Source organism: Cydia splendana, chromosome 4, assembly GCF_910591565.1.
Source record: "Cydia splendana chromosome 4, ilCydSple1.2, whole genome shotgun sequence".
Classification (NCBI taxonomy): domain Eukaryota; kingdom Metazoa; phylum Arthropoda; class Insecta; order Lepidoptera; family Tortricidae; genus Cydia; species Cydia splendana.
Genome location: NC_085963.1, coordinates 25523092 through 25543276, shown reverse-complemented (window position 1 = coordinate 25543276; position 20185 = coordinate 25523092). Strand labels below are relative to the sequence as shown.

The 20185-nt window shown below is 39.5% G+C and overlaps 1 protein-coding gene across 1 annotated transcript; it reads right to left on the bottom strand.

The window, feature by feature from the left end:
• Positions 1 to 3157: 3157 nt before the first annotated feature.
• On the bottom strand, positions 3158 to 19544 carry LOC134789603 (galanin receptor type 3). Its single transcript, XM_063760174.1, has 3 exons — positions 19449 to 19544; positions 9074 to 9218; positions 3158 to 4438 (listed from the first exon to the last, which is right to left on the bottom strand). The coding sequence occupies exons 1-3, from the start codon at positions 19542 to 19544 to the stop codon at positions 3759 to 3761; spliced, it is 921 nt and encodes a 306-aa protein (XP_063616244.1). The 3' UTR covers positions 3158 to 3758.
• Positions 19545 to 20185: the final 641 nt, after the last annotated feature.

Genomic DNA, 20185 nt, shown 5'->3' with positions numbered 1-20185 from the left:
TTTTGTAAACCTGTGTTGTGTACAATAAATTGACTACTACTACAACGTGAGGTAATGTCGTCATTAATGACACATTTCTATAAAAATATGAGGTTTATAATGACACGCTACGCTTTGTTCTGTTCAAGCCTGTGTAATGATAGCTTAGAAGATGGACTCTATGGGTTGGTGCGGAAAATCGTGCATTAAGTTAGTGTTACATAATAATAAATAACTAGTTTCCCACTGGTCTCAACCGTTAACGTCGCGTCGTTCCATTTTAATTAGCTAATGGCGCCCCTCCTACCACCTAGACTAAAGCCGTGTTCAGCTTGCCATAGGGGAATTAATCTGGATTTAAACAGGGAAACTAACGTGACACAAATAATGAGGAAATTGCCGACACTTATTAAATTGAGACCAGAGATTGGACAGTCGGTCGGTCGGTGGTTTTTTTAATGTAGTATAGGTATACCTACTTACCTGCTTATGTATGAAATACTTACCTGCTCTTTCCTTTAGTCGTCTACAAAATTGGCTGAGTAGGTAGTATATAGTTCTGACTTCTGATGCTAATTTAGAATAGACTACTCAAACTTACCCACAGTCGGTACATGCAGATTTTTGGATACAGATCCAATTGGTTAATTACTGCAATAAACAAAGCATAATATCCATTAATTTGACAACTAATCTCAAATTGTGGGTAGACAAGGCTCAAGTGGTTGAGTTCGCGACTCATTTCAAACTCGCCGAAATTCTGAAGCCATTCGTCAGCAGAGCCGTTATCACTATTTCACACTTCACTGCTTTTCAACTGTCAAAGGCCTGTAGCACGTAATTACGAGTGATTAGCAGTAGTCATGCTAATTAATCTAATTATGTCGTACTGCTGCAGTACCTACATTTAATGGAATTAAAATTTTTGGCCAGTTGAATTTTAATGAGTATATAGAAAACTATTCTATTCAAATAATCTTTTAGCTTTATATGGTAACGAATTGAGTATTTAATAAAATATATGTATTTATATAAAATTTAGACTATAAATGGCCACCAAGAGTACAGTGGCCACAAACGGTACTTCTGACCTAAATCTGGCACTAGGGTACTTCCTGAAGTACTAGGATCTGGGGGCACGGTAGTGCCCCCGCCAAGACGAGCATAGCGGAGCGCAAGGGCACTACCTACCTTTTCCCGAAGCGCTTCGTCGTTGTTTTGAACCCTCATAACTTGGGTTTGAATTATACCAGATAAACAAAACTCTCGGGATATGATGCCAATAGTGGACTTGTTAAGCATAAAAAAATATCTCTTATATTTTAGATTTTATTCATACCTGAAAAACCCCGATTTCGCCACATATTTTGACTAATGTGTAGTGTTTGTGAAGTTCGGGCTTGTAGAGTTAGAAGCTTGGCTCTACAAGAGATCTGATAACTTTTTGACAGTGCGAGCCTCATGGTTTCGTTTTGGCAACATTTTACATGGAAATGTTTTGGTGGGATAATTAAATAATACTATTCATAATTCTGTTGTATCTTTGGTGTTGCATTATTTTATAGATGTCCTATATCTTCTAACATAACACACGAGCATGACACATGTTTACAACACTTGGATTGTGATAATTGTTTGCTCATTTGCGATGCTTGCAATAAACTTCTTTCATTTGTTTACACACGCCTCGCCTGCACGCTCCACCCATTTTCCTGCGGCCATAATGGTCGGTAAATCACCTCGTTATTGTGAAGATATGACAACGAATAATGGATCATTATACTGCCTTTTAAAAAGACATAAACACCAGGGACGTCCTACAAAACAAAGCCATAAATTTGTATACCAACCTCCACCTTATTGCAATTAGATAAAGTAGAAAAGTTTTATATTTATGACCGTTACGGTATCGCGTACCTACATAACATATATCGTTTTGTGTGAACACTTGAACAGGGTGTAAAATAAAACGAGAGTAAGTGTTTCATACACTTTATTGCTTCACGGATATTATTCTCCATAAAATTCAAACAACCACGTTTATAACGAAGAAATCTTAACCCAGGCGACGAAGAGTATTTTCGTGCTATCCCGACAATAATAGTCCCGTCTCTTTCAAACTCTTTAGATTTACCTGTCGTGTCGTAGAGATTAGCTTCGATTGTACCAGCATACTTGATCGTGTTAACTGCGTAATAAAAAAAGATAAACCAAGACTCTGACACCGCTCGACGAAGGAGACCAACAAATTATCTTGAAATTATTGCGTGGTAATTATTATAAAAAGGTATATGACAGGTTACAACAACAAGTTACATAATATAATACGTATAAAAACAAAAATCATATAATACCACAGAATAAATAATAGTCCTAGGTTCAGAGGACTCACTCTCTAACAAAACGCGTCTGTTACGATCAGCACAGATATGGCCGCTAGGTGGCGACAGCGCCACGCGCGGCTTATGGCTTTCCCCAAAATTGGGGCGGAACGGATGTACTTTTAGCTACCTGTAGCAAAGCGACAAAATCGCGGAGTGAGCCACGCCTGATAATACCTACTTCTTGTCATTGCATAGAACCAGTTGCTGGTGCCGTGCCATATCAAGTTAGAGCGACATTCCAATACACTTCTCAGTTCAGCTACTGTCAACAGTCTGATGCCAACTCAACGTTTTGGCCCTTAGGACAGTAGCTGTCAATTAATATACTAAATCTTATACTTATAGAATATATATCCCGTAAGCTCGCGTTCAACATGACACTTAAATAAATATTAACCTGTTAACAATAAACTATTTCACTGGGACATTATTTATTGTCGGGACAGACCCCGTCGCCTGGACTTTTTCCCGCGAGGGACTAACGAGGCACTGAGAGACAGGAATCACAGATCGACAGAACTTAGAAGATAGGCACGGGAGTAAATTGACGAGTGTGACTCTGTTCCTTCTGTTTACTCCTGTGGGATATAGGGCCGCGCGCATACAACTGAGGGCCCACTTACGCCGGGGCAACATTTCCTTATATAATTCAGTAAGAAACTGCAAAAAAAAACATATTTTTAGACTATGATCTTAGATTAGATCTGCACAAAAATTGGGTAACAGAGAGTGGGAATATCATCATGATTGATTAACCTCCTCTTTTCTTGAAGACGACTTTAAATTAGTGTCTAGTCATCCGAGTATCTAAGAAACAGGCTATTCTCCAACAGATTTGCTTCTGATGTTGAATTCATGCTGTCCAACTTTCAGTCGAGTTCGAACGGAGTCGACTTCAAAGACAAACACTTGGAAAATTGCATACCTAGTCGTTTCTATGATATAACTCTCGGTAAACTCCACTTGGCTCGGCAAGAAATCTTTTAAGCGGCGGATTACAGAGTTTAAAGTTCTGCGGGCTTGGACAACAACTGGGAAGGGAACTTCAATCATCTTCAATTTAATGCATTGAGATGTTCAGCTCAGGAGTTTTATCATAGAGTTTTAGTTTATCTTGTAAATTGTGGTTTTTCTTTTGAGGCAATTTTCAAAATACTTATTTTTTTTCTTTTTGTCTCGAGGAAAACAGCGGACACGCGGACAGGAAGGGCAGATTCTATTTGACGTGTTTTCTGTGATCGGTGTCAAATTTTATTTGATACGTAAATATACATACCTAGGTCATATGAAGGAACTTGCCTCGGCGTAAGCGTAGCAGCGTTAGAACAACACACATTAACCACTCATAGACACTTATCTATCCATTAACAAAGTCTAGTTGCGACGGCACGGATCTTAGTATAGGTAGCTGGAGGGCGGCGGGCGTGGCGAGGGCGCGGGGCGCGCGAGGCGCGGGTGGAAGGCTCCCAGGGCCGCCTCGTTGGTCGACGAGGGCCGCTCCTCCCGCACCCGCAGCTGCGGCAGGCGCCACGCCGCGCACGCCGACGTCAACGCGTGTCTATTCAACACCCAGTAAGCTGCCGCATTAAGAGCCGAATGCGCATGCCCGAATAGCAGCGCGTACTGCTGCAGAAGCAGCGGCGCTTGGAGCCCGAACGCCCCGCATATGACTATAGCCGCATGCGGGCACCAGCATGCCGCGAAGATCGCCGCTATAGCGACGAGGACGTTACCGAGTCGCCGGCGCGCGTGTAACGTCGAAGTTAATGGCTGAGGACCCAGCAGACTCGGCTGGAGTTTCTTGGAGCGCACGTCGCCGACGTCGACGGCGTCGCGGCGCTCGCGCGGGCCCACGCCGGCGACGATGATGACGTGCGTGGGGCGGCGCATGAGCGGCACGGGCAGGGGCAGCTCGCCGTGCGCGGCGCGGGCGGTGAGCGACAAAGCCGTCAGCTTGACGCGCACGGCCCAGTGGCAGCGCGCCACGGCCAGCACGGGGAAGCAGTAGGTAACGAGCGCGTGCGCCGCCGCCAGCGGCCGCCAGGACACGCAGCTCGCTGTCACCGCCGCCACACCTGGCCATAGGTAAGAAATTATATTAAAGGAAAATATTTGAAACCGTGATAGCTTCTCGCATCAATCAACAAATAGGCTTAAATCTCGATGAAGCCCAACATGGATTTCGTAGTGGTAGGTCTACGACCACAAATCAGGTCTGTTTTGTCGATTATGTTGCTGCGGCAATGGATCGTCGCAACCAAGTTGATGTAGCATACTTTGATGTAGCATGCCTTCGACTTGGTTGATAACGATGTATTGCTGCAAAAATTTGCAAAGTTAGGGTTCGCACCTAAACTCCTTCACTTTCTCGCTGATTATCTCCATAACCGCAGTCAATACGTGAAACTTGCAGGATGTCAGTCGAAGCCATACTATACGCTATCAGGCGTGAGCCAAGGTAGCCAACTCAATTTCTGATAATGGTTGATGATTTACCTAAAGTCCTAAGTTATGCCGTCTGCCTTTTGTACGCGGATGACCTAAAGCTTTGCCTGGAAGCGAGGTGTGGGACCGATTGCGATAGGCTACAGAGTGATTGATGCCGTGGCTGAGTGGAGCGTCATTAACAATTTGAACTTTAATATAAACAAGTGCAAGGTTATGACGTACTCTAGGGCTAGGTCACCCATCCATTACGCCTACAGTCTCCAAGGCGTTCAGTTAGAACGAGTAGGTGGAATTCGCGATCTGGGGTTAACCATGGATACTCATCTTAATTTCCGACAGCACATTATTGACACATGTAAAAGTGCTTCTAAAACCCTAGGCTTTATTATTAGGATGAGTTCTCAATTTAGAAATGTGAGAATAGCGGTAATATTGTACAACGCATATGTAGCAATGCACGCACGAGAACATTCCAAAGTTGCGAAACTTTCCACATGAGAATTTCTCGGTAACTTCTGAGAATGTTCTCGAGAACGAGAATTTATTTATTTATCGTAGTTTATACCATGAATATTCACGATAGTTTAGGTGTAGTATCCTTACCCCCAGAAAATTCCGACTTTTGGTCTTCCGCTTCCGGTCAGAAAAATGTATGACGGCCCGGCCAAACGGTCAGACCTAGGTGGGGGGTGCTCGACCAAATGTCATAGAGGGACCCTGGCAGTTTTTGACGCGACCATGATTTTTTCAATATGCCGACTTTATTTTTTAATTTTTCAAGTTTGTCCTAGCGCGCTGAAATTTTGGTCACGGAATCTCGGCGTCCCCTAGATACCTACGAAAAAATTTATTTTGGAAAAATGCTACAATTGTGGGAAAACTGGCCACTTCTATTTTGTATGGCAACTTTTAAACGGTGCGTGATAGGTGGGGGATGCTCGACCAAATGTCGTAGAGGGCCCCGAGACAAAACAAACTTCATTAAAAAAAATCAAAATGGCCGACTTTTTTTTGTAATTTTTTCAGATGGCGGAACAATAAATTTCCATGTTGCAGAATGTTCTGAGCACATTCTCGAGAACGTTTCCGCTTTTTGGGAATGTTCTGCAATTTGTACTCGAATTCGGTGCGATAGCGTGGGATCCCTGCGAGTGCATTGTCATGATCAAAAAGCTACAAAAAAAATTCGCAAGATATCTGTACAGCAGGTCCTATGGCTATTACCCCTATCTATACCCCTCTCGTTTTGTCTCAGGGATGGTAGGTCTCCACTCTCTTGAACTGAGACGAAAACTACTTCTGTTGGTACACTTCCATGGAGTTGTACACAACAGAGTGAACAATTCATCCGTACTGGCACGAATGGGCCTGCATGTACCAGTACAGCGGACGGTGTCGGACGCCGCCGTGAACGCGCTGCCGCCGCGGCGCCGCTACCGCCTGTTCGCGTGGCTGCGCGCGCGCACCCGCCAGGCCGACAACGCGCCCCGGGCACTGGCCCTTTTTAATGTGATGGCTACTGAGGGTCATGACCATGACGTTGATGTTTTCGCAGATCATGTTGGTGAATTTTGCAGAAAATGTCTCCATAGCTTAAATAGTATTTTATGTTATTAATTTATTTTATTGCTTTTTTTTTTTAATTTAAGTGTCTCAATTTTGATTATTTATTGTCAATGACCTGACATATTTAATTGTTGTAATTATTTAATTTTAATCTATAATGTTTATTCATTTTATCATTCAGCTGACATTGTTTCTTTATTTTTTTATTTTTTTATTATACTGAGATATAGGTATAACATATAATGTAATATAATAGTCGTAAGTCTCATGTAAACGTTTTGGTGCTTCACTGTAAGTTTATGTTGAAATAAATAAATAAATGAAATGAAATTAACATTGCGCGTAATGGTCTAATGGTACGTATCTATTTGTTTTGTGCACGGTGCAGTAACCATCAACATTAGTGGACGAAGTTAATATGCGAAGTTAATGTATACGAGTGATTCTTAAAAAAGTGGCATCGACAGGTTAAAGTAAATAAAAATTTATTTTTTGTATTTTTTTTACTTTTAATAATGAAAAATATGTTTTACCACCTCAAGTACCCCAAATTTTCAAAAGGGAACGGAAAATGAAAAAGTTCATTTCAAGACATACAATAACCTATACATTGAACACAGGTTAAAGATAAGCAGGTTACAGTAAAAAATACATTCATTTTTATTTTTTCCCTTGAGCGGGTAATAATACGAATGTCTCACTTTTAGCATAGATGAATAAACCTTCATACAATATTAAAATGATATTATTACATCAGGCCCCATACCAAATTCGTAAAATAATCGAGACAAGTTAAAGTTAACATTCCGTTACAAAACCCCAGATTTCTGCCTTTAACCACTTGTCTTCTACGAAACTACGACACTTGGGTCATAATGGTACCCTACGGTGGTTAGCTTGATACTTACCTAATATTTTGCCATAGTTATGATCTAAATATTTTTTTCTGTGTATGAGTCAGATGCAATACCGCGCATGTACAGGTTGGTACAGGTTAACAGAGAAAATATCCTTGGACAAACTTCGTGCGAGAATATTGTTGTAAAAAAAAATATATAAGGCCTGTGCAAAGTACATTTTAAAAGGTATTGTTTATGTTATTATATAGCATGATATTTTATTTACATAAATTGGTGCTTATAAAATCTAAAGAACTAAAACTGGAAGAGCGATGCTTTTGGACAAGACAGGTTACAGTAAAAACTAAAAAGTGCTACTCTTTATTTTTTATAAATATAAGTATTACATTTAAATAAAAACAATGACTAGGCCTCGATAAACATTGTTTTAGTTTATCTAGATACATTTTTGTTTCATATGAAAAAGAGCAAATAAACATACATTCAATTCAAAAACTCGATGACAGGTTAAGATGCCACTATTTTGAGAATCACTCACGTATTACCAGAGGCACACCACAACGTTAATTTTTTTTAGTTTTTACAAAACTAGTTCATTGCAAAAAACTTACATACTGACACAAAAATTGTATAATAATGAAATGGGTGTGGTCCGTGTGGTTACGAAGAAGTTCTTTAACAAAAGTTATTAGGTATATACTTATATTACTTATTCCAAACACCATTATTTTATGAAAATACCTCGCTCTCAGAACTTTTTGTTTAATCCGATTTGACGCGCGTACGAAACTGTGCCTATTTTTAAAGAATTGTCCGAAATGATTCTCCGGGACAAAATAAAAGTTAGGGAGTCTCATTTAAAAGTTGTTAATGGGTGTAAAGTTGGTCAACTCAACAGGTCGCCGTGAGGCCGAGGGTAATCCGCGCCCCGCGGCGCGCGGCCCGGCGCGGCGGTCGAGCTCTGCTGACTATGATGGAAGAATAGCTTAAATCACCTGTTCACTCAGGCGCTTACACTCCTTTGGATATATAAAGTTTTATATTAACTCGACTCATACCTTGTACGTAGATAAGGTACCTTTGAGTTTTAATAATTTACTCGTTTCAGAAATTTATTAGCTTAGCCGTTTAAATATATATTAAAAACGGGTCACTCACGTATTTTAAGTCGAAAAACGCCCGTGAACGACCCGTTTTTAATATATTTAATACGTGTGTGTCTCATGGAAGTTTTGTTATTAAAATAACTTGGCTGTTTTGTATTTTTGGAAATGAATTATGTTTACTGGAATGACATGATGTACTGACATAAACAGCAAGGGTGAAATCCAATCTTTCACCTGAACGCCGACGCGTCGAAACGTCGGAGGTAAATTTAAAGCTTAATTATTTTACGCGATTGTGTCCCGTCGTTGTGAATGATATTTAATGCCTGTGCCTGCGTGAATCCTAGAAAGTAGGCTAAGGTCGGCAGGAAAGAACCCTTACTAAGTAGCAGTGCACTGAGCCACATAGCAGACAGTGTGCGAAATGATTCTCGCGGTGTCTGGCAGACACCGCTAGAAAGGGTCGCGACCGCGTGGAAGGGATAGAGCCGTCAGCTTGACGCGCACGGCCCAGTGCCATTGCCCCACAGCGCTGCCCTTGCCACCAGGGACAGAGACAGTAGACTATCCGCCGCCATAGTTATTGTGTCACTCACAGAGCAAGAGCGCGCTCAGCCAAACAGCAGACAGCAGACACCGCTAAATAGGGTCGCGACCGCGTGGAGGCCCCACTGCCCCGGCGCACCGCCCTACACCACTTCTTCGTCAGGCACAATGACAGCAGACTTACTGAGCAGCAGTGCGCTGAGCCACACGGCAGAAACTGCCAAACAGGGTCGTGAACGCGTGGAGGCCCCACGGCCACGCCGCACCGCCCCGCAGCGCTCCGCTGCCATCGCCACCAGGCTCAAAGTGCTGGCGGCCACCGGGAAACACTGTAAACAAACAAATTCATTTTTTAGAAGTTTTAGTGGTAAATTACAGTGGTGGTACAGGGTGATTCAGGAGACGTCAGCAGGTCTAATACTGCGCATTTCGTAAATTATAAGGAACTGTTTCGTATTAGTATTAGTGAGGTTAACGTTAATTTTATGGTCGTGTTGAAAAAAAAAGTTATTAATTTATTTACGACATGCATCGTCACCCTAAAATTAGAATACTAAACTATCGATATTCTGTGTCAAATTGAATGTCATCACTGTCATCACGGTCTGGTCACCTTTGAAAACTCGTATCTCCAGGGGGGGGGACACTTCAAATGTAGTTAACGTCAGTAAAGATGCAGGCGACTTCTATATCTTGCTTCTGACAAAATTAGTTGACTTCCGATTACACAAACTACTTCACCAGATGTCACTATAAAATGTATATAATTTTAGTGGCATTAATATTTAAATTAAAATAAGTACGAATTCATATTTGTAATTATTATAATTTTCAATAAATTTTGCGAAAAAATAAGAATTTTGTTATAATTTGATTTAATTATGCTGTTTTTTTATGCTGGCAACACTTGCATATCCGCCAAGACCATAATGCCAAGACATGCAATTTTTTTGCTGTCACTGGAAGAGGGTAAATTTGAAATATTTTAGTGATGGTTCAGCCATTTTCTTCGTTACGGTTCTGAAAGAAATTAGATTATAGCCCGAATTAAAACACATGCCCTGTTATGAAAACCTCGAAAGTGCGTTGAGTTGTATCTCTGTGTTGCTCCGCCTTGTCGTTGAGCATTCGCTGTGTGCTGTGTTATTTTGTGCGATATGGACGCAATTTTACAGTAAATTTATCTCGTGGTAGGTACCTAAGTACTAGTACCTAAGTACTAGTAACTTTTGATAAGGCAGGCCACTATCGATAAATCTGCTACAATGCCTAGACTATGTGCTTTGGGCTGTAAAAACACTGGTAAGTTCGTTTTCACGAATTATGGTACCTAATACATTCAAGTTCAAGTTCTTTCCCATATAACCATTCCAGTCGCAGAATTACAAAGTGGTAACTAAATGTCAGATGTGTCGTAACAGAGTCCACACAATGTGTCTAGAATTGTTTCGAAACAAAGTGTCGTCGCCGTGTCTACACTTTTCCGTAACAAGGTGTCGACACATTTGTGTGCACTTTGCGTGCGGTTTGCGACTAAATCTGACAGCAAATTTGTGACAGCAAATGTCAATATAAAATACCTCTTGAAAACCAAGGTTTGTCAAACTACTATTAGTGTCTCGTGTGCTCGTAATTGACCGAAGCGAAGCGAAGGTCTACGTTTTGACTCGGGCATTTTGCTTTCGTATGTCCGGATGTTCTCCTCTACAGGTCGCAATTCTTAACCGATTCTCGTGAAATTTTGTGACCGAATTTTATGACTAAATAAAATTTTTTTGTCAAACCGGTTTTTGGAAATTTTTAAAAATGGCGGAGTCGTGATACCTGGCGCCTAAACAAATAGTCGTATCGATATCATAAGACTTTTTTCTTTTTGAGACATGTTTACAGAGTTAATAGCAAAAAATGCGGAAAAAAATTATCGCTGGTTTAGGCGGTATTTAGATATTTAATTTTAACTAATTTTAATTTGAGAAGGAGTAGCTAAATTTCGTCAACCCATCTAAGAACTATTTGGCTCAGTTTGTAAACGTTCGCTTTTTCTGTTTGCACAGAGGGTCTGGGTTCGATCCCCAGTAATTGTATGCTGGGATATTATAACTTTTTGTATTTTTTTACACATATATTTCGTATTGTTTTTCTTTAATTTACTATACATATTTAAAGCTCTTAGCACCATGTTATTTCAAGCTCTGCTCGCGAGGTCTACAGCTCACAGAGCCACTAGTTCTAGTAAGTCATCATGGGCAATGCAAATGATAATAATCGACCGAAACCATATAAACACCCAACACCCGTCAACCTTTTACAGAAAAGTTTTTAAAGAAATTCAATAAGCTACTTAGGTCAGGCAACGAATGCTCCAAAAGTTGTTGAGGGAAATGCTCGGAACACAATTTTTGACTCTGTAACTCGGTTTGACAAGTTAGGAGGTGAACATATCAAAAGTCCCCGGCCGTAGCCCTTGAGCGGGGGGGAGAGAGGGGGCTTTGAAGGTCCCATTTTCCCGTTTTTCGATTATATCTCGGAAACTATGCATCTCAGCGACATGGCCACTTATACAAAATGAAAGTTAATTTAATTTGTTACAAGTTTATTCAATCAATTTTTTCGATATGTTGAATAGTTTTTGAGATATCCGCTCTTGAAAGTTTATTTAGGGCTCTCAATTTTATCTTGATATATCTATATCAGTGAAGGTGCTAGGCCGTGTTTGGTATCGTTTTCGTATAAATCTGGGGTGCTGAATCCATTTAAGATATCACATTGACACCATTCCACAAAATAAAAATAAATCTTTTCAGGGTTCCGTACCTCAAAAGGAAAAAACGGAACCCTTATAGGATCACTCGTGCGTCTGTATGTATGTCCGTCTGAATACACAAAATAGTTCTTTACCTATAGATGACAGGAAAACCTATTAGAAATGTGCAGTCAAACGCGAGTCGGACTTAATGTACGGAACCCTTAACGCGAGTCCGACTCGCACTTGGCCGGTTTTTTTGAAACTCTTCTTGACGCTTAACCGCTGAACCGATTTCGTTGAAATTTGGTATAGAAATAGTTTGCGTCCCGGAACAGGACATAGGATAGATCTTATAACCAAAATCATCTTTTGAAGGTGTGAAAAGTGGCGTAGAAATTTGTACGGGAAATCAATAACCGCTGAACCGATTTATATGAAATTTGGGATGGTCTACTTATTATATCCTGTCTCGGGACTCAAAATATATGTGTACCAAATTTAAATTAAAACTGTTCAGCAGTTTAAGCGTGAAGAGGAGTTTAAAAGAAAGTATTTTAATAAGTTTATATGTTTTTACTTCGGAATGGTGTCAATGTGATACCTTAACTAAATTTGGTACTGCGAATTTATACGAAAACGATACCAAAAATGGCCTCGTAGCTTTACTGTTGTAGAAGTCAAAATAAAATTGAGAGCCCTAAATTCTTATTACTTGGCCAAACTTGTGTAGAAGGAAAAGGTAAAATAAAAGTCTTCGGCAGGAATATAAGACACAAATATATTTTTTTTTTGCGTTACTATTTCATTCATCAAATATAAACATACCTTGATTATACTATTCTAGTGAGATCCTCATAGATAAACAAAAACATTTACTTAAAAAATTACAAGGTCGAAATGTCACGGAACTTGTGAGAGTAATATGTGAAAAATAAAAACTTTTATGACAAAAAAAATCTGGACACAATTTAAGAATCACCCAATTGCGTCGAGGAATCATCTGTATTTTTGCTTGTTTCATTACCTCCTCGCTTCTTTTTTGTCCTTTGTATTCTGTAGCAATTTGTTAGATCTGAAAATAAAGATAACTTGCGTCGTCACGGATGTCGATTTATAGGTTTTAGGGAGTGCAGAATTCGAAAACGATGATCATTTTATAATCCAAGATGGCGGCTACGTATTTTGTCATAAAAGTGGAATCCAGAATAGTCATCATTTTCGAAATCTGCGCCCCCTAAAACCTATAAAACGATATCCATGACGACTTTTATGACATAGTGCATTGCCGCCATTTTGAAATTGAAAATGTTATCATTTTCGAAATCTGCGCCCCCTAAAACCTATAAAACGACATCCATGACGACTTTTATGACATAGTGCATGGCCGCCATCTTGGAATCCAAAATAGTCATCATTTTCGAAATCTGCGCCCCCTAAAACCTATAAAACGATATCCATGACGACTTTTATGACATAGTGCATTGCCGCCATTTTTAAATTGAAAATGTTATCATTTTCGAAATCTGCGCCCCCCAAAACCTATAAAACGACACCCATAACGACTTTTATGACATAGTGCATGGCCGCCATTTTGGATTCCAAAATGGTCATCATTTTCGAAAGCGCGGCCCCCTAAAACCTATAAAACGACATACATGACGACTTTTATGACATAGTGCATGGCCGCCATCTTGGAATCCAAAATGGTCATCATTTTCGAAATCTGCGCCCCCTAAAACCTATAAAACGACACCCATGACGACTTTAATGACAAAGTGCATGGCCGCCAGTTTGGAATCCAAAATGGTCATCATTTTCTAAATCTGCGCCCCCCAAAACCTATAAAACGACACCCATGACGACGTTTATGACATAGTGCATGGCCGCCATTTTGGATGTCAAAATGGTCATCATTTTCTAAACCGGGGCCCCCTAAAACCTATAAAACGACATCCATGACGACTTTTATGACATAGTGCATGGCCGCCATCTTGGAATACAAAATGGTCATCATGTTCGAAATCTGCGCCCCCTAAAACCTATAAAACGACACCCATGACGACTTTTATGGCATAGTGCATGGCCGCCATTATGGATTCCAAAATGGTCATCATTTTCAAAATTGGGGCCCCCTAAAACGTATAAAACGACATCCATGACGACTTTTATGACACAGTGCATGGCCGCCATTTCGGATTCCAAAATGGTCATTATTTTCGAAATCGGCACTCCCTAAAACCTATATATCGACACCCATCTCGACTTTTATGACAAAGTGTTTTGCTACTTTCTATTATTTTTACGTACAAAAATGGCCCCCTGTCAACTTTCAATCGAGATTTAATCGATAATTTATTCAGATTAATTCAATTTCAATCTATGTTAGGTCGACTAAACTAATCGCGATTAAAATTTGAGAATTAACTTTTTTTATTCCATTAATTAGTCGAATAAACAGTTAATCGATTAATGCCCATCTCTGATCACGGCATTTTTACACTTTGAGAATATCTGAAAACAAATCAACACAAGGAGCCATTTTGCAAATCCAGTAACATACCAGTAACTTTGTTATTACTTTTGACAGCGCGTGTCATGTGTCAACACAGAGTCGACACAAAGTCGAAACATTGCAACTACTTTGTGACTGCAATATTTCTCAGCCTTTAACCATATTTATACATCATAATTAACAAGTTTCGTAGTATGTAAAGCGTTATTTCTGTTATTTAAGTATAGTATACGCATCGAAGTACTAAAAATGCTTCAAATAATATAGTTATGAACACAGGCACTGAGAAGTAAACAATTTCATTTCCGGCTAAACTAAAACAATGTGGTGGCGCGTTGATTATATTACACTTAGTTTATCAAATCACTCGAGCAGTTTAATTCCCCATAATAATTTAAGTCATATTGTAATATAAATGCAAACAATATATAATTACGTCTTGTAATCCGTTTTAGAGATGGCGTATTAATGTCACTTATTTTTATTTAAGTATTTTTCCATCTGACAGTTTCCATTTGACAGGAACAAAATGAACGAATGAACGAATGATTTTGGCATAAAGTAGTCGCAAACCCGAAACAATGTGTGCACACGGCGACCACACTTTATGTCACTTTGTGTCATGTGTCGACCCTTCCCCATTTCTGGTAACTGTGTCGACACGGCGACGACTCTGCGACTGGAATTGTGACCGAAACAGACGGTGTCGACACAAGATGTGTCAACACCGCGTCGTAACGGCGACTGGAAATGGTTGTATGGGTTATTTGCATTCATGTTGTACATATAGGTATTAAATAACAAATGAGTTGTTTCAAACATGAGCCCTGCAAGGGCATAGCAATTACTTAAACTAACCTATACCTAATACAAATAAAAATGAAATATTGTAGTCTTATTAGAATATCTCTTCAAACTTATCATTTAAATATTATTAATTAACAATAAAAAATAGCTATATACTTACTTTACTCTTTGCGTATCTCACTCGAGTTTGACAGTTTATTTTCTTCGTAATCAAAATGCTGTCATTACGGTTAAAGAGGTTTTATGTTTATATATGTTGCAGTCAAAAGTGTGAACCAGGCTCCAATTTCACCACGGTGACAGGTGCGACAATTGTAAAACATCACTGTTGCTGACGTCACAGGCATCCATGGGCTACGCTTACCGCTTACCATCGGGCGGGCCGTATTCCTGTTTGCCACCATCATTGTTTTATTAAAAAAAACTTTATTAAGTATATCGGAAAAAAACAGATATTTCTCTTGCTAAGTTTATGACAATTGTCACAAGAAACACTACAATTGTCACGAATTTCCGACATATAACTCATTACCTGTCAAGAATTACCTACAATTCTTCTAAATCTTGACAATTGTCAGAAACTTCGCAAAAGAAATATCTGTTTTTTTCCGATATAATAAAGTTTTTTAAATAATACAATGATGGTGGCAAACAGGAATACGGCTCGCCCGATAGTAAGTGGTAACCGTAGCCCATGGATGCCTGTGACGTCAGCAACAGTGATTTTACAATTGTCGCACCTGTCACCGTGGTGAAATTGGGGCCTGGTCAAAAGAACTTTTAACCGACAAAAACAGGCAAAACTGATTTTGACTGAGCATGTTGGTCAAAAGTAGTTTTACCTGAAAATCATACCTATTTCTGGCAGCAGTTTCGTTTTTAGGGCGTAGCAAAAAAAAAATAACCCTAACCTACCTATTTCTAGGAGTACTTTTGACTGATAGTAACATTCACAATTACTATTAACCAATGATTTTCAGGTAAAACTACTTTTGACCAACATGCTCAGTCAAAAGCAGTTTTGCCTGTTTTTGTCGGTTAGAAGTTCTTTTGACCAGTTCACACTTTTGACTGCGATAGGTGATTCTTAAATTGTGACCAAAAAATTTTTTTTCATAAACGTTTTTAGTTTTCACATATTATTATTATATATCAAAAGTACATACAAAAAGCAATTTTTTGATTCATATAGTCAAGCTTAATACCCTCAGGAAAGGTAAATAAAATGAGTACATAAACACGGCTGTGACAAAGTGTCCCTCAGTCGTAACATTTCGGCATTTTGGTGGCCAACTCGGCTATTTTGATTTATATAGTTATTTTAACATAGCCTAAGTCACTCCTATGACTACGATAAACCTAATGACAGCTCAGACGTTGAAATCCGTCAAACTATAAAGGCTGTAGAGCGTGACAACGAATTCGATACACATCATACATACATACAAGTGAAAAACTTTTTTTTTGTTTTGGCAGTCGGGCAATAATAGCAAATGATCTATATCTAATAAAAATGCATTTCTGAAAAGTGCATGTGACTCTAAATTAATCAAACGAATTAAGAATGACACGACCACGTGTCTATATGTCACGAACGTGGACTCAAAAGTCCGTGGTGTTGACAGATTTTTGAGGCCACCCACGGTCGTGATAATTTGGAACATGTTCGATATTACATAAACATTTCCTTTGATTTTGCAAATGTTAAATAATTAGCTTAATCTGCGATGTATGAGGTATATCTTATGTTACAAACAATAACGTGAAACTGCAACTTACATTTAAAACATTACATTCTAACACGGCGGTGATGCGTTAAGGTTGACCGTTTTTTTAAATGAACACAAATAAATAATTTTCGACAAAACTTCTCTCTTCAGCCATTTGTAAACCTGACAACAACACAGTGTTGCTGTTCTAAAAAAACTTTAATAAGGCTGCCAGTAGTAAAGATAATTTTCTAGTTTTTCTACCGAGTACCGCATGTTTATATTACCACGCGTGGTGGTGACGCCAAAACTAATCACAAAATGTATGTTGTTTAAAACTATATAAAATCGTTATAAATCCATACAATTTTTAAACAGTGTTGTAGAACAAGGATTAGTGTTTTACATTTGATATAAATTATTGCAAAATCACTTCATATTTTTTCAAAAAAAAATCAAATATCACAAAATCTGGGGAAGTCACACTACACGGTCCGTGACATTTCGCACTTGTAATTATTTTTTTATATGTTTCTAATACTCTTAGGACAATACATTTAGGTTGACCTAAAACTAGAGGTAAATTGCTAAGTATATTGATATAGAGTTTACTTATTTTCACAAAAATACATGCTATTCTTACGTGTTGCACAAAAAATGCATAAGAATAAGAATTACCCTATACGTTTCCTATCAGAGTAAAGTATAAGTAGCTAAATGTAATATGTTAAAAACAGAGCTTGTATCGAATTCACAATAAATCAGTGTAAATGTAACCGGATCAGGCTCTCTAATCCAATGCCTTTTGAAGCCTTTGAAGGAGTGTATCCTGGTAAAGGTTAGCTCTTAATTCAGACTTGTTTACACTTGGGGAACTATTGAACTGCACCCACGCAAGCCTTCCTAACACACCCACGTAGGAGCGGCATTCGAATTTGGAAATCGTCATTTTGGTTGGATATTGATGTTCTGATGTTACCCTCAGATAGGGCTGTCAGGATTTTTGGTCCTTTGTCAGGATTGCGGGGGAAATCACAAGTAAGCATTAGAAACTGGCTGAAACTTTGGATTTGGGCAGATGAGAGGGAATATTATATTATAGGGTTCTGACTTTTGTGAGGAGATTCCAGTGTGTCATAATGGAACCTACTCTCTGCCAGGCCTCCGTCACACGCTCAAGGCCACGCGCTATATGCCTACCGCTCGGCGTATCGTCGACGATACAACCGACAGAGGGCCGCCGAACGCCCGCCTCAGCGCTCGCACCGCATTGCACCGCGCGTTTCCCGCGCTTATGCTTCGAAATGCCGAAACCACGTAATTATTGTGCAGTAGATGGGTGAAAAAGTAAAAAAAAACAAAGGAAAAAGCCTATAATAAAAATTCATCTTTTTATGGCGGGCTAAAGGTCCCACCTGAAAGTTTAATAATTATATTGAAGGGTTAGAAAAAACCGGGCAAGTGCGAGTCGGACTCGCGCACGAAGGGTTCCGTACCATAATAAAAAAAAAAAAACAAAAAAAAAACGGTCACCCATCCAAATACTGACCACTCCCGACGTTGCTTAACTTTGGTCAAAAATCACGTTTGTTGTATGGGAGCCCCATTTAAATCTTTATTTTATTCTGTTTTTAGTATTTGTTGTTATAGCGGCAACAGAAATACATCATCTGTGAAAATTTCAACTGTCTAGCTATCACGGTTCGTGAGATACAGCCTGGTGACAGACGGACGGACGGACGGACGGACGGACGGACGGACGGACGGACCGCGAAGTCTTAGTAATAGGGTCCCGTTTTACCCTTTGGGTACGGAACCCTAAAAAGTATTATTAAATAACTTTGACGACGTAATAATTAATCGGCCTGGTAGCACCGTATTACAACTTTTAAAAACCGTTGATTGTCCGTTGCTTTGCTCCTGAATATTTATTAAAATTATTTACGCGATTTAGGATATTTTCAACTACTTATAAAATTGTAATAACAGAGAATTCCGAGAAGTGAAGTGAATTATAAATCATTATATTAAAACTAAAACATATTTGATTCGTAACATTGGTTTTATTACAATAATCATCATAGGTAGGGTAGCTACAACCCTAGCGCATTCTTACGATGACGCGTTGGCACGTGACTCGAACGGCGGGCAACACAGTCTCGACTCTTTGTGCGCGTAATTATGGTACATTTCTTCTTGTCCTGAGCAGCAGGTATTATTATTAAGGTTCTGTAGGCTATTATAGCATAGGTATTTTTGCTTTTGTTTGGGAATGAAGTATCTGTTACGTAGTAACTATTTATTAATCTGTGTCTCTGCGCCTTTCCCCTGCTCTTAAATATGGGTGCTTTTAAAGTGCCCTCCGACTTCTGCGAAAGTCAAATCAAGAATTGTAAAGTCGGAATGGCGCTCGTTCTCTGTTTATTTTGTTGCAGCCGTAGGAATGGTTTGGCTGTGACTTGTCGGGCGCTTGTTGTTATCAGTCAATACGTTCGCAATATCTTACGTTTTCGTAATGCAATTACGATAAGTTTAGTGGTAAATTCATTGATAATCATTTTCATGATCAAGATATAAATATAAAATACAACTACTGTTGCGGACTTCTTACTGAAACCTACATTTAGTTACCTTTTTACTCTTTACCTATATTCAAATAATTTGACGTTGTCATGGCGGCAGAATAATAAACATGTCAATATGGAAAAGTAGTATCTTATTTTGAAGAATGGTGAAAAACATATTATAAATAAATATAATACGCTAAAAGTAAGTATTGTGTTACCGGGCGTCGGTAACATAGTGGTCCTTCGAGCCGGATGATCCAGCGCCGCGCCGCCGTTGACTCCCCTACATATTGAACCGAACCGAACTGAACCATGTCGGGGCGAGTTACGAGGAGCCGCACTAAGAAACCAGAACTGGAACCGGGTACGTCTGGAGATAAGAAGGAACCGACCACGTCAACCCCTGTTAAAGAAAAATCGGATGTAGTAAGATCGAAGGCAAGTACTGTCAGCCAGAATAAATCGGAACGAAACCACACCATCCGATCTAATGTTAGTAGTGTACTCGTACAACAAAAGGAGGCTGAACTAGCGGCCGCGAAACGACTAGCAGAACTGAAGCTAAACTTAGAACAAACCGTCATTCAGAAAGAACTGGAAGTAACGTTAGCTCGTCTAGACGCCAAGGGAAGCCATCGATCTCAATCCAGCCGAACTAGTCGAAGCCGCGTTCAAGAGTGGTTGACAACGGAACTACACGCCCATGAACAAGACGAACCAGCCCGTCGCTGTGAACCAGCGAACCATGTTGAACGTGAGCAATGTACCGAGCCGCCAAACGAGAAAAATGTCTGTGCCCGTCCTGATCCCAAGCTCTCAGACATACAACTTCTAGCTCGAGAGATAGGGAATCTACGTCGTCCAAGTGAACCAAAAGATTTGCCCTACTATAACGGAAATGTCAGTGAATGGCTTTCTTTTAAAGCCGCCGTCACAGACATCAAAGCCTCATCGA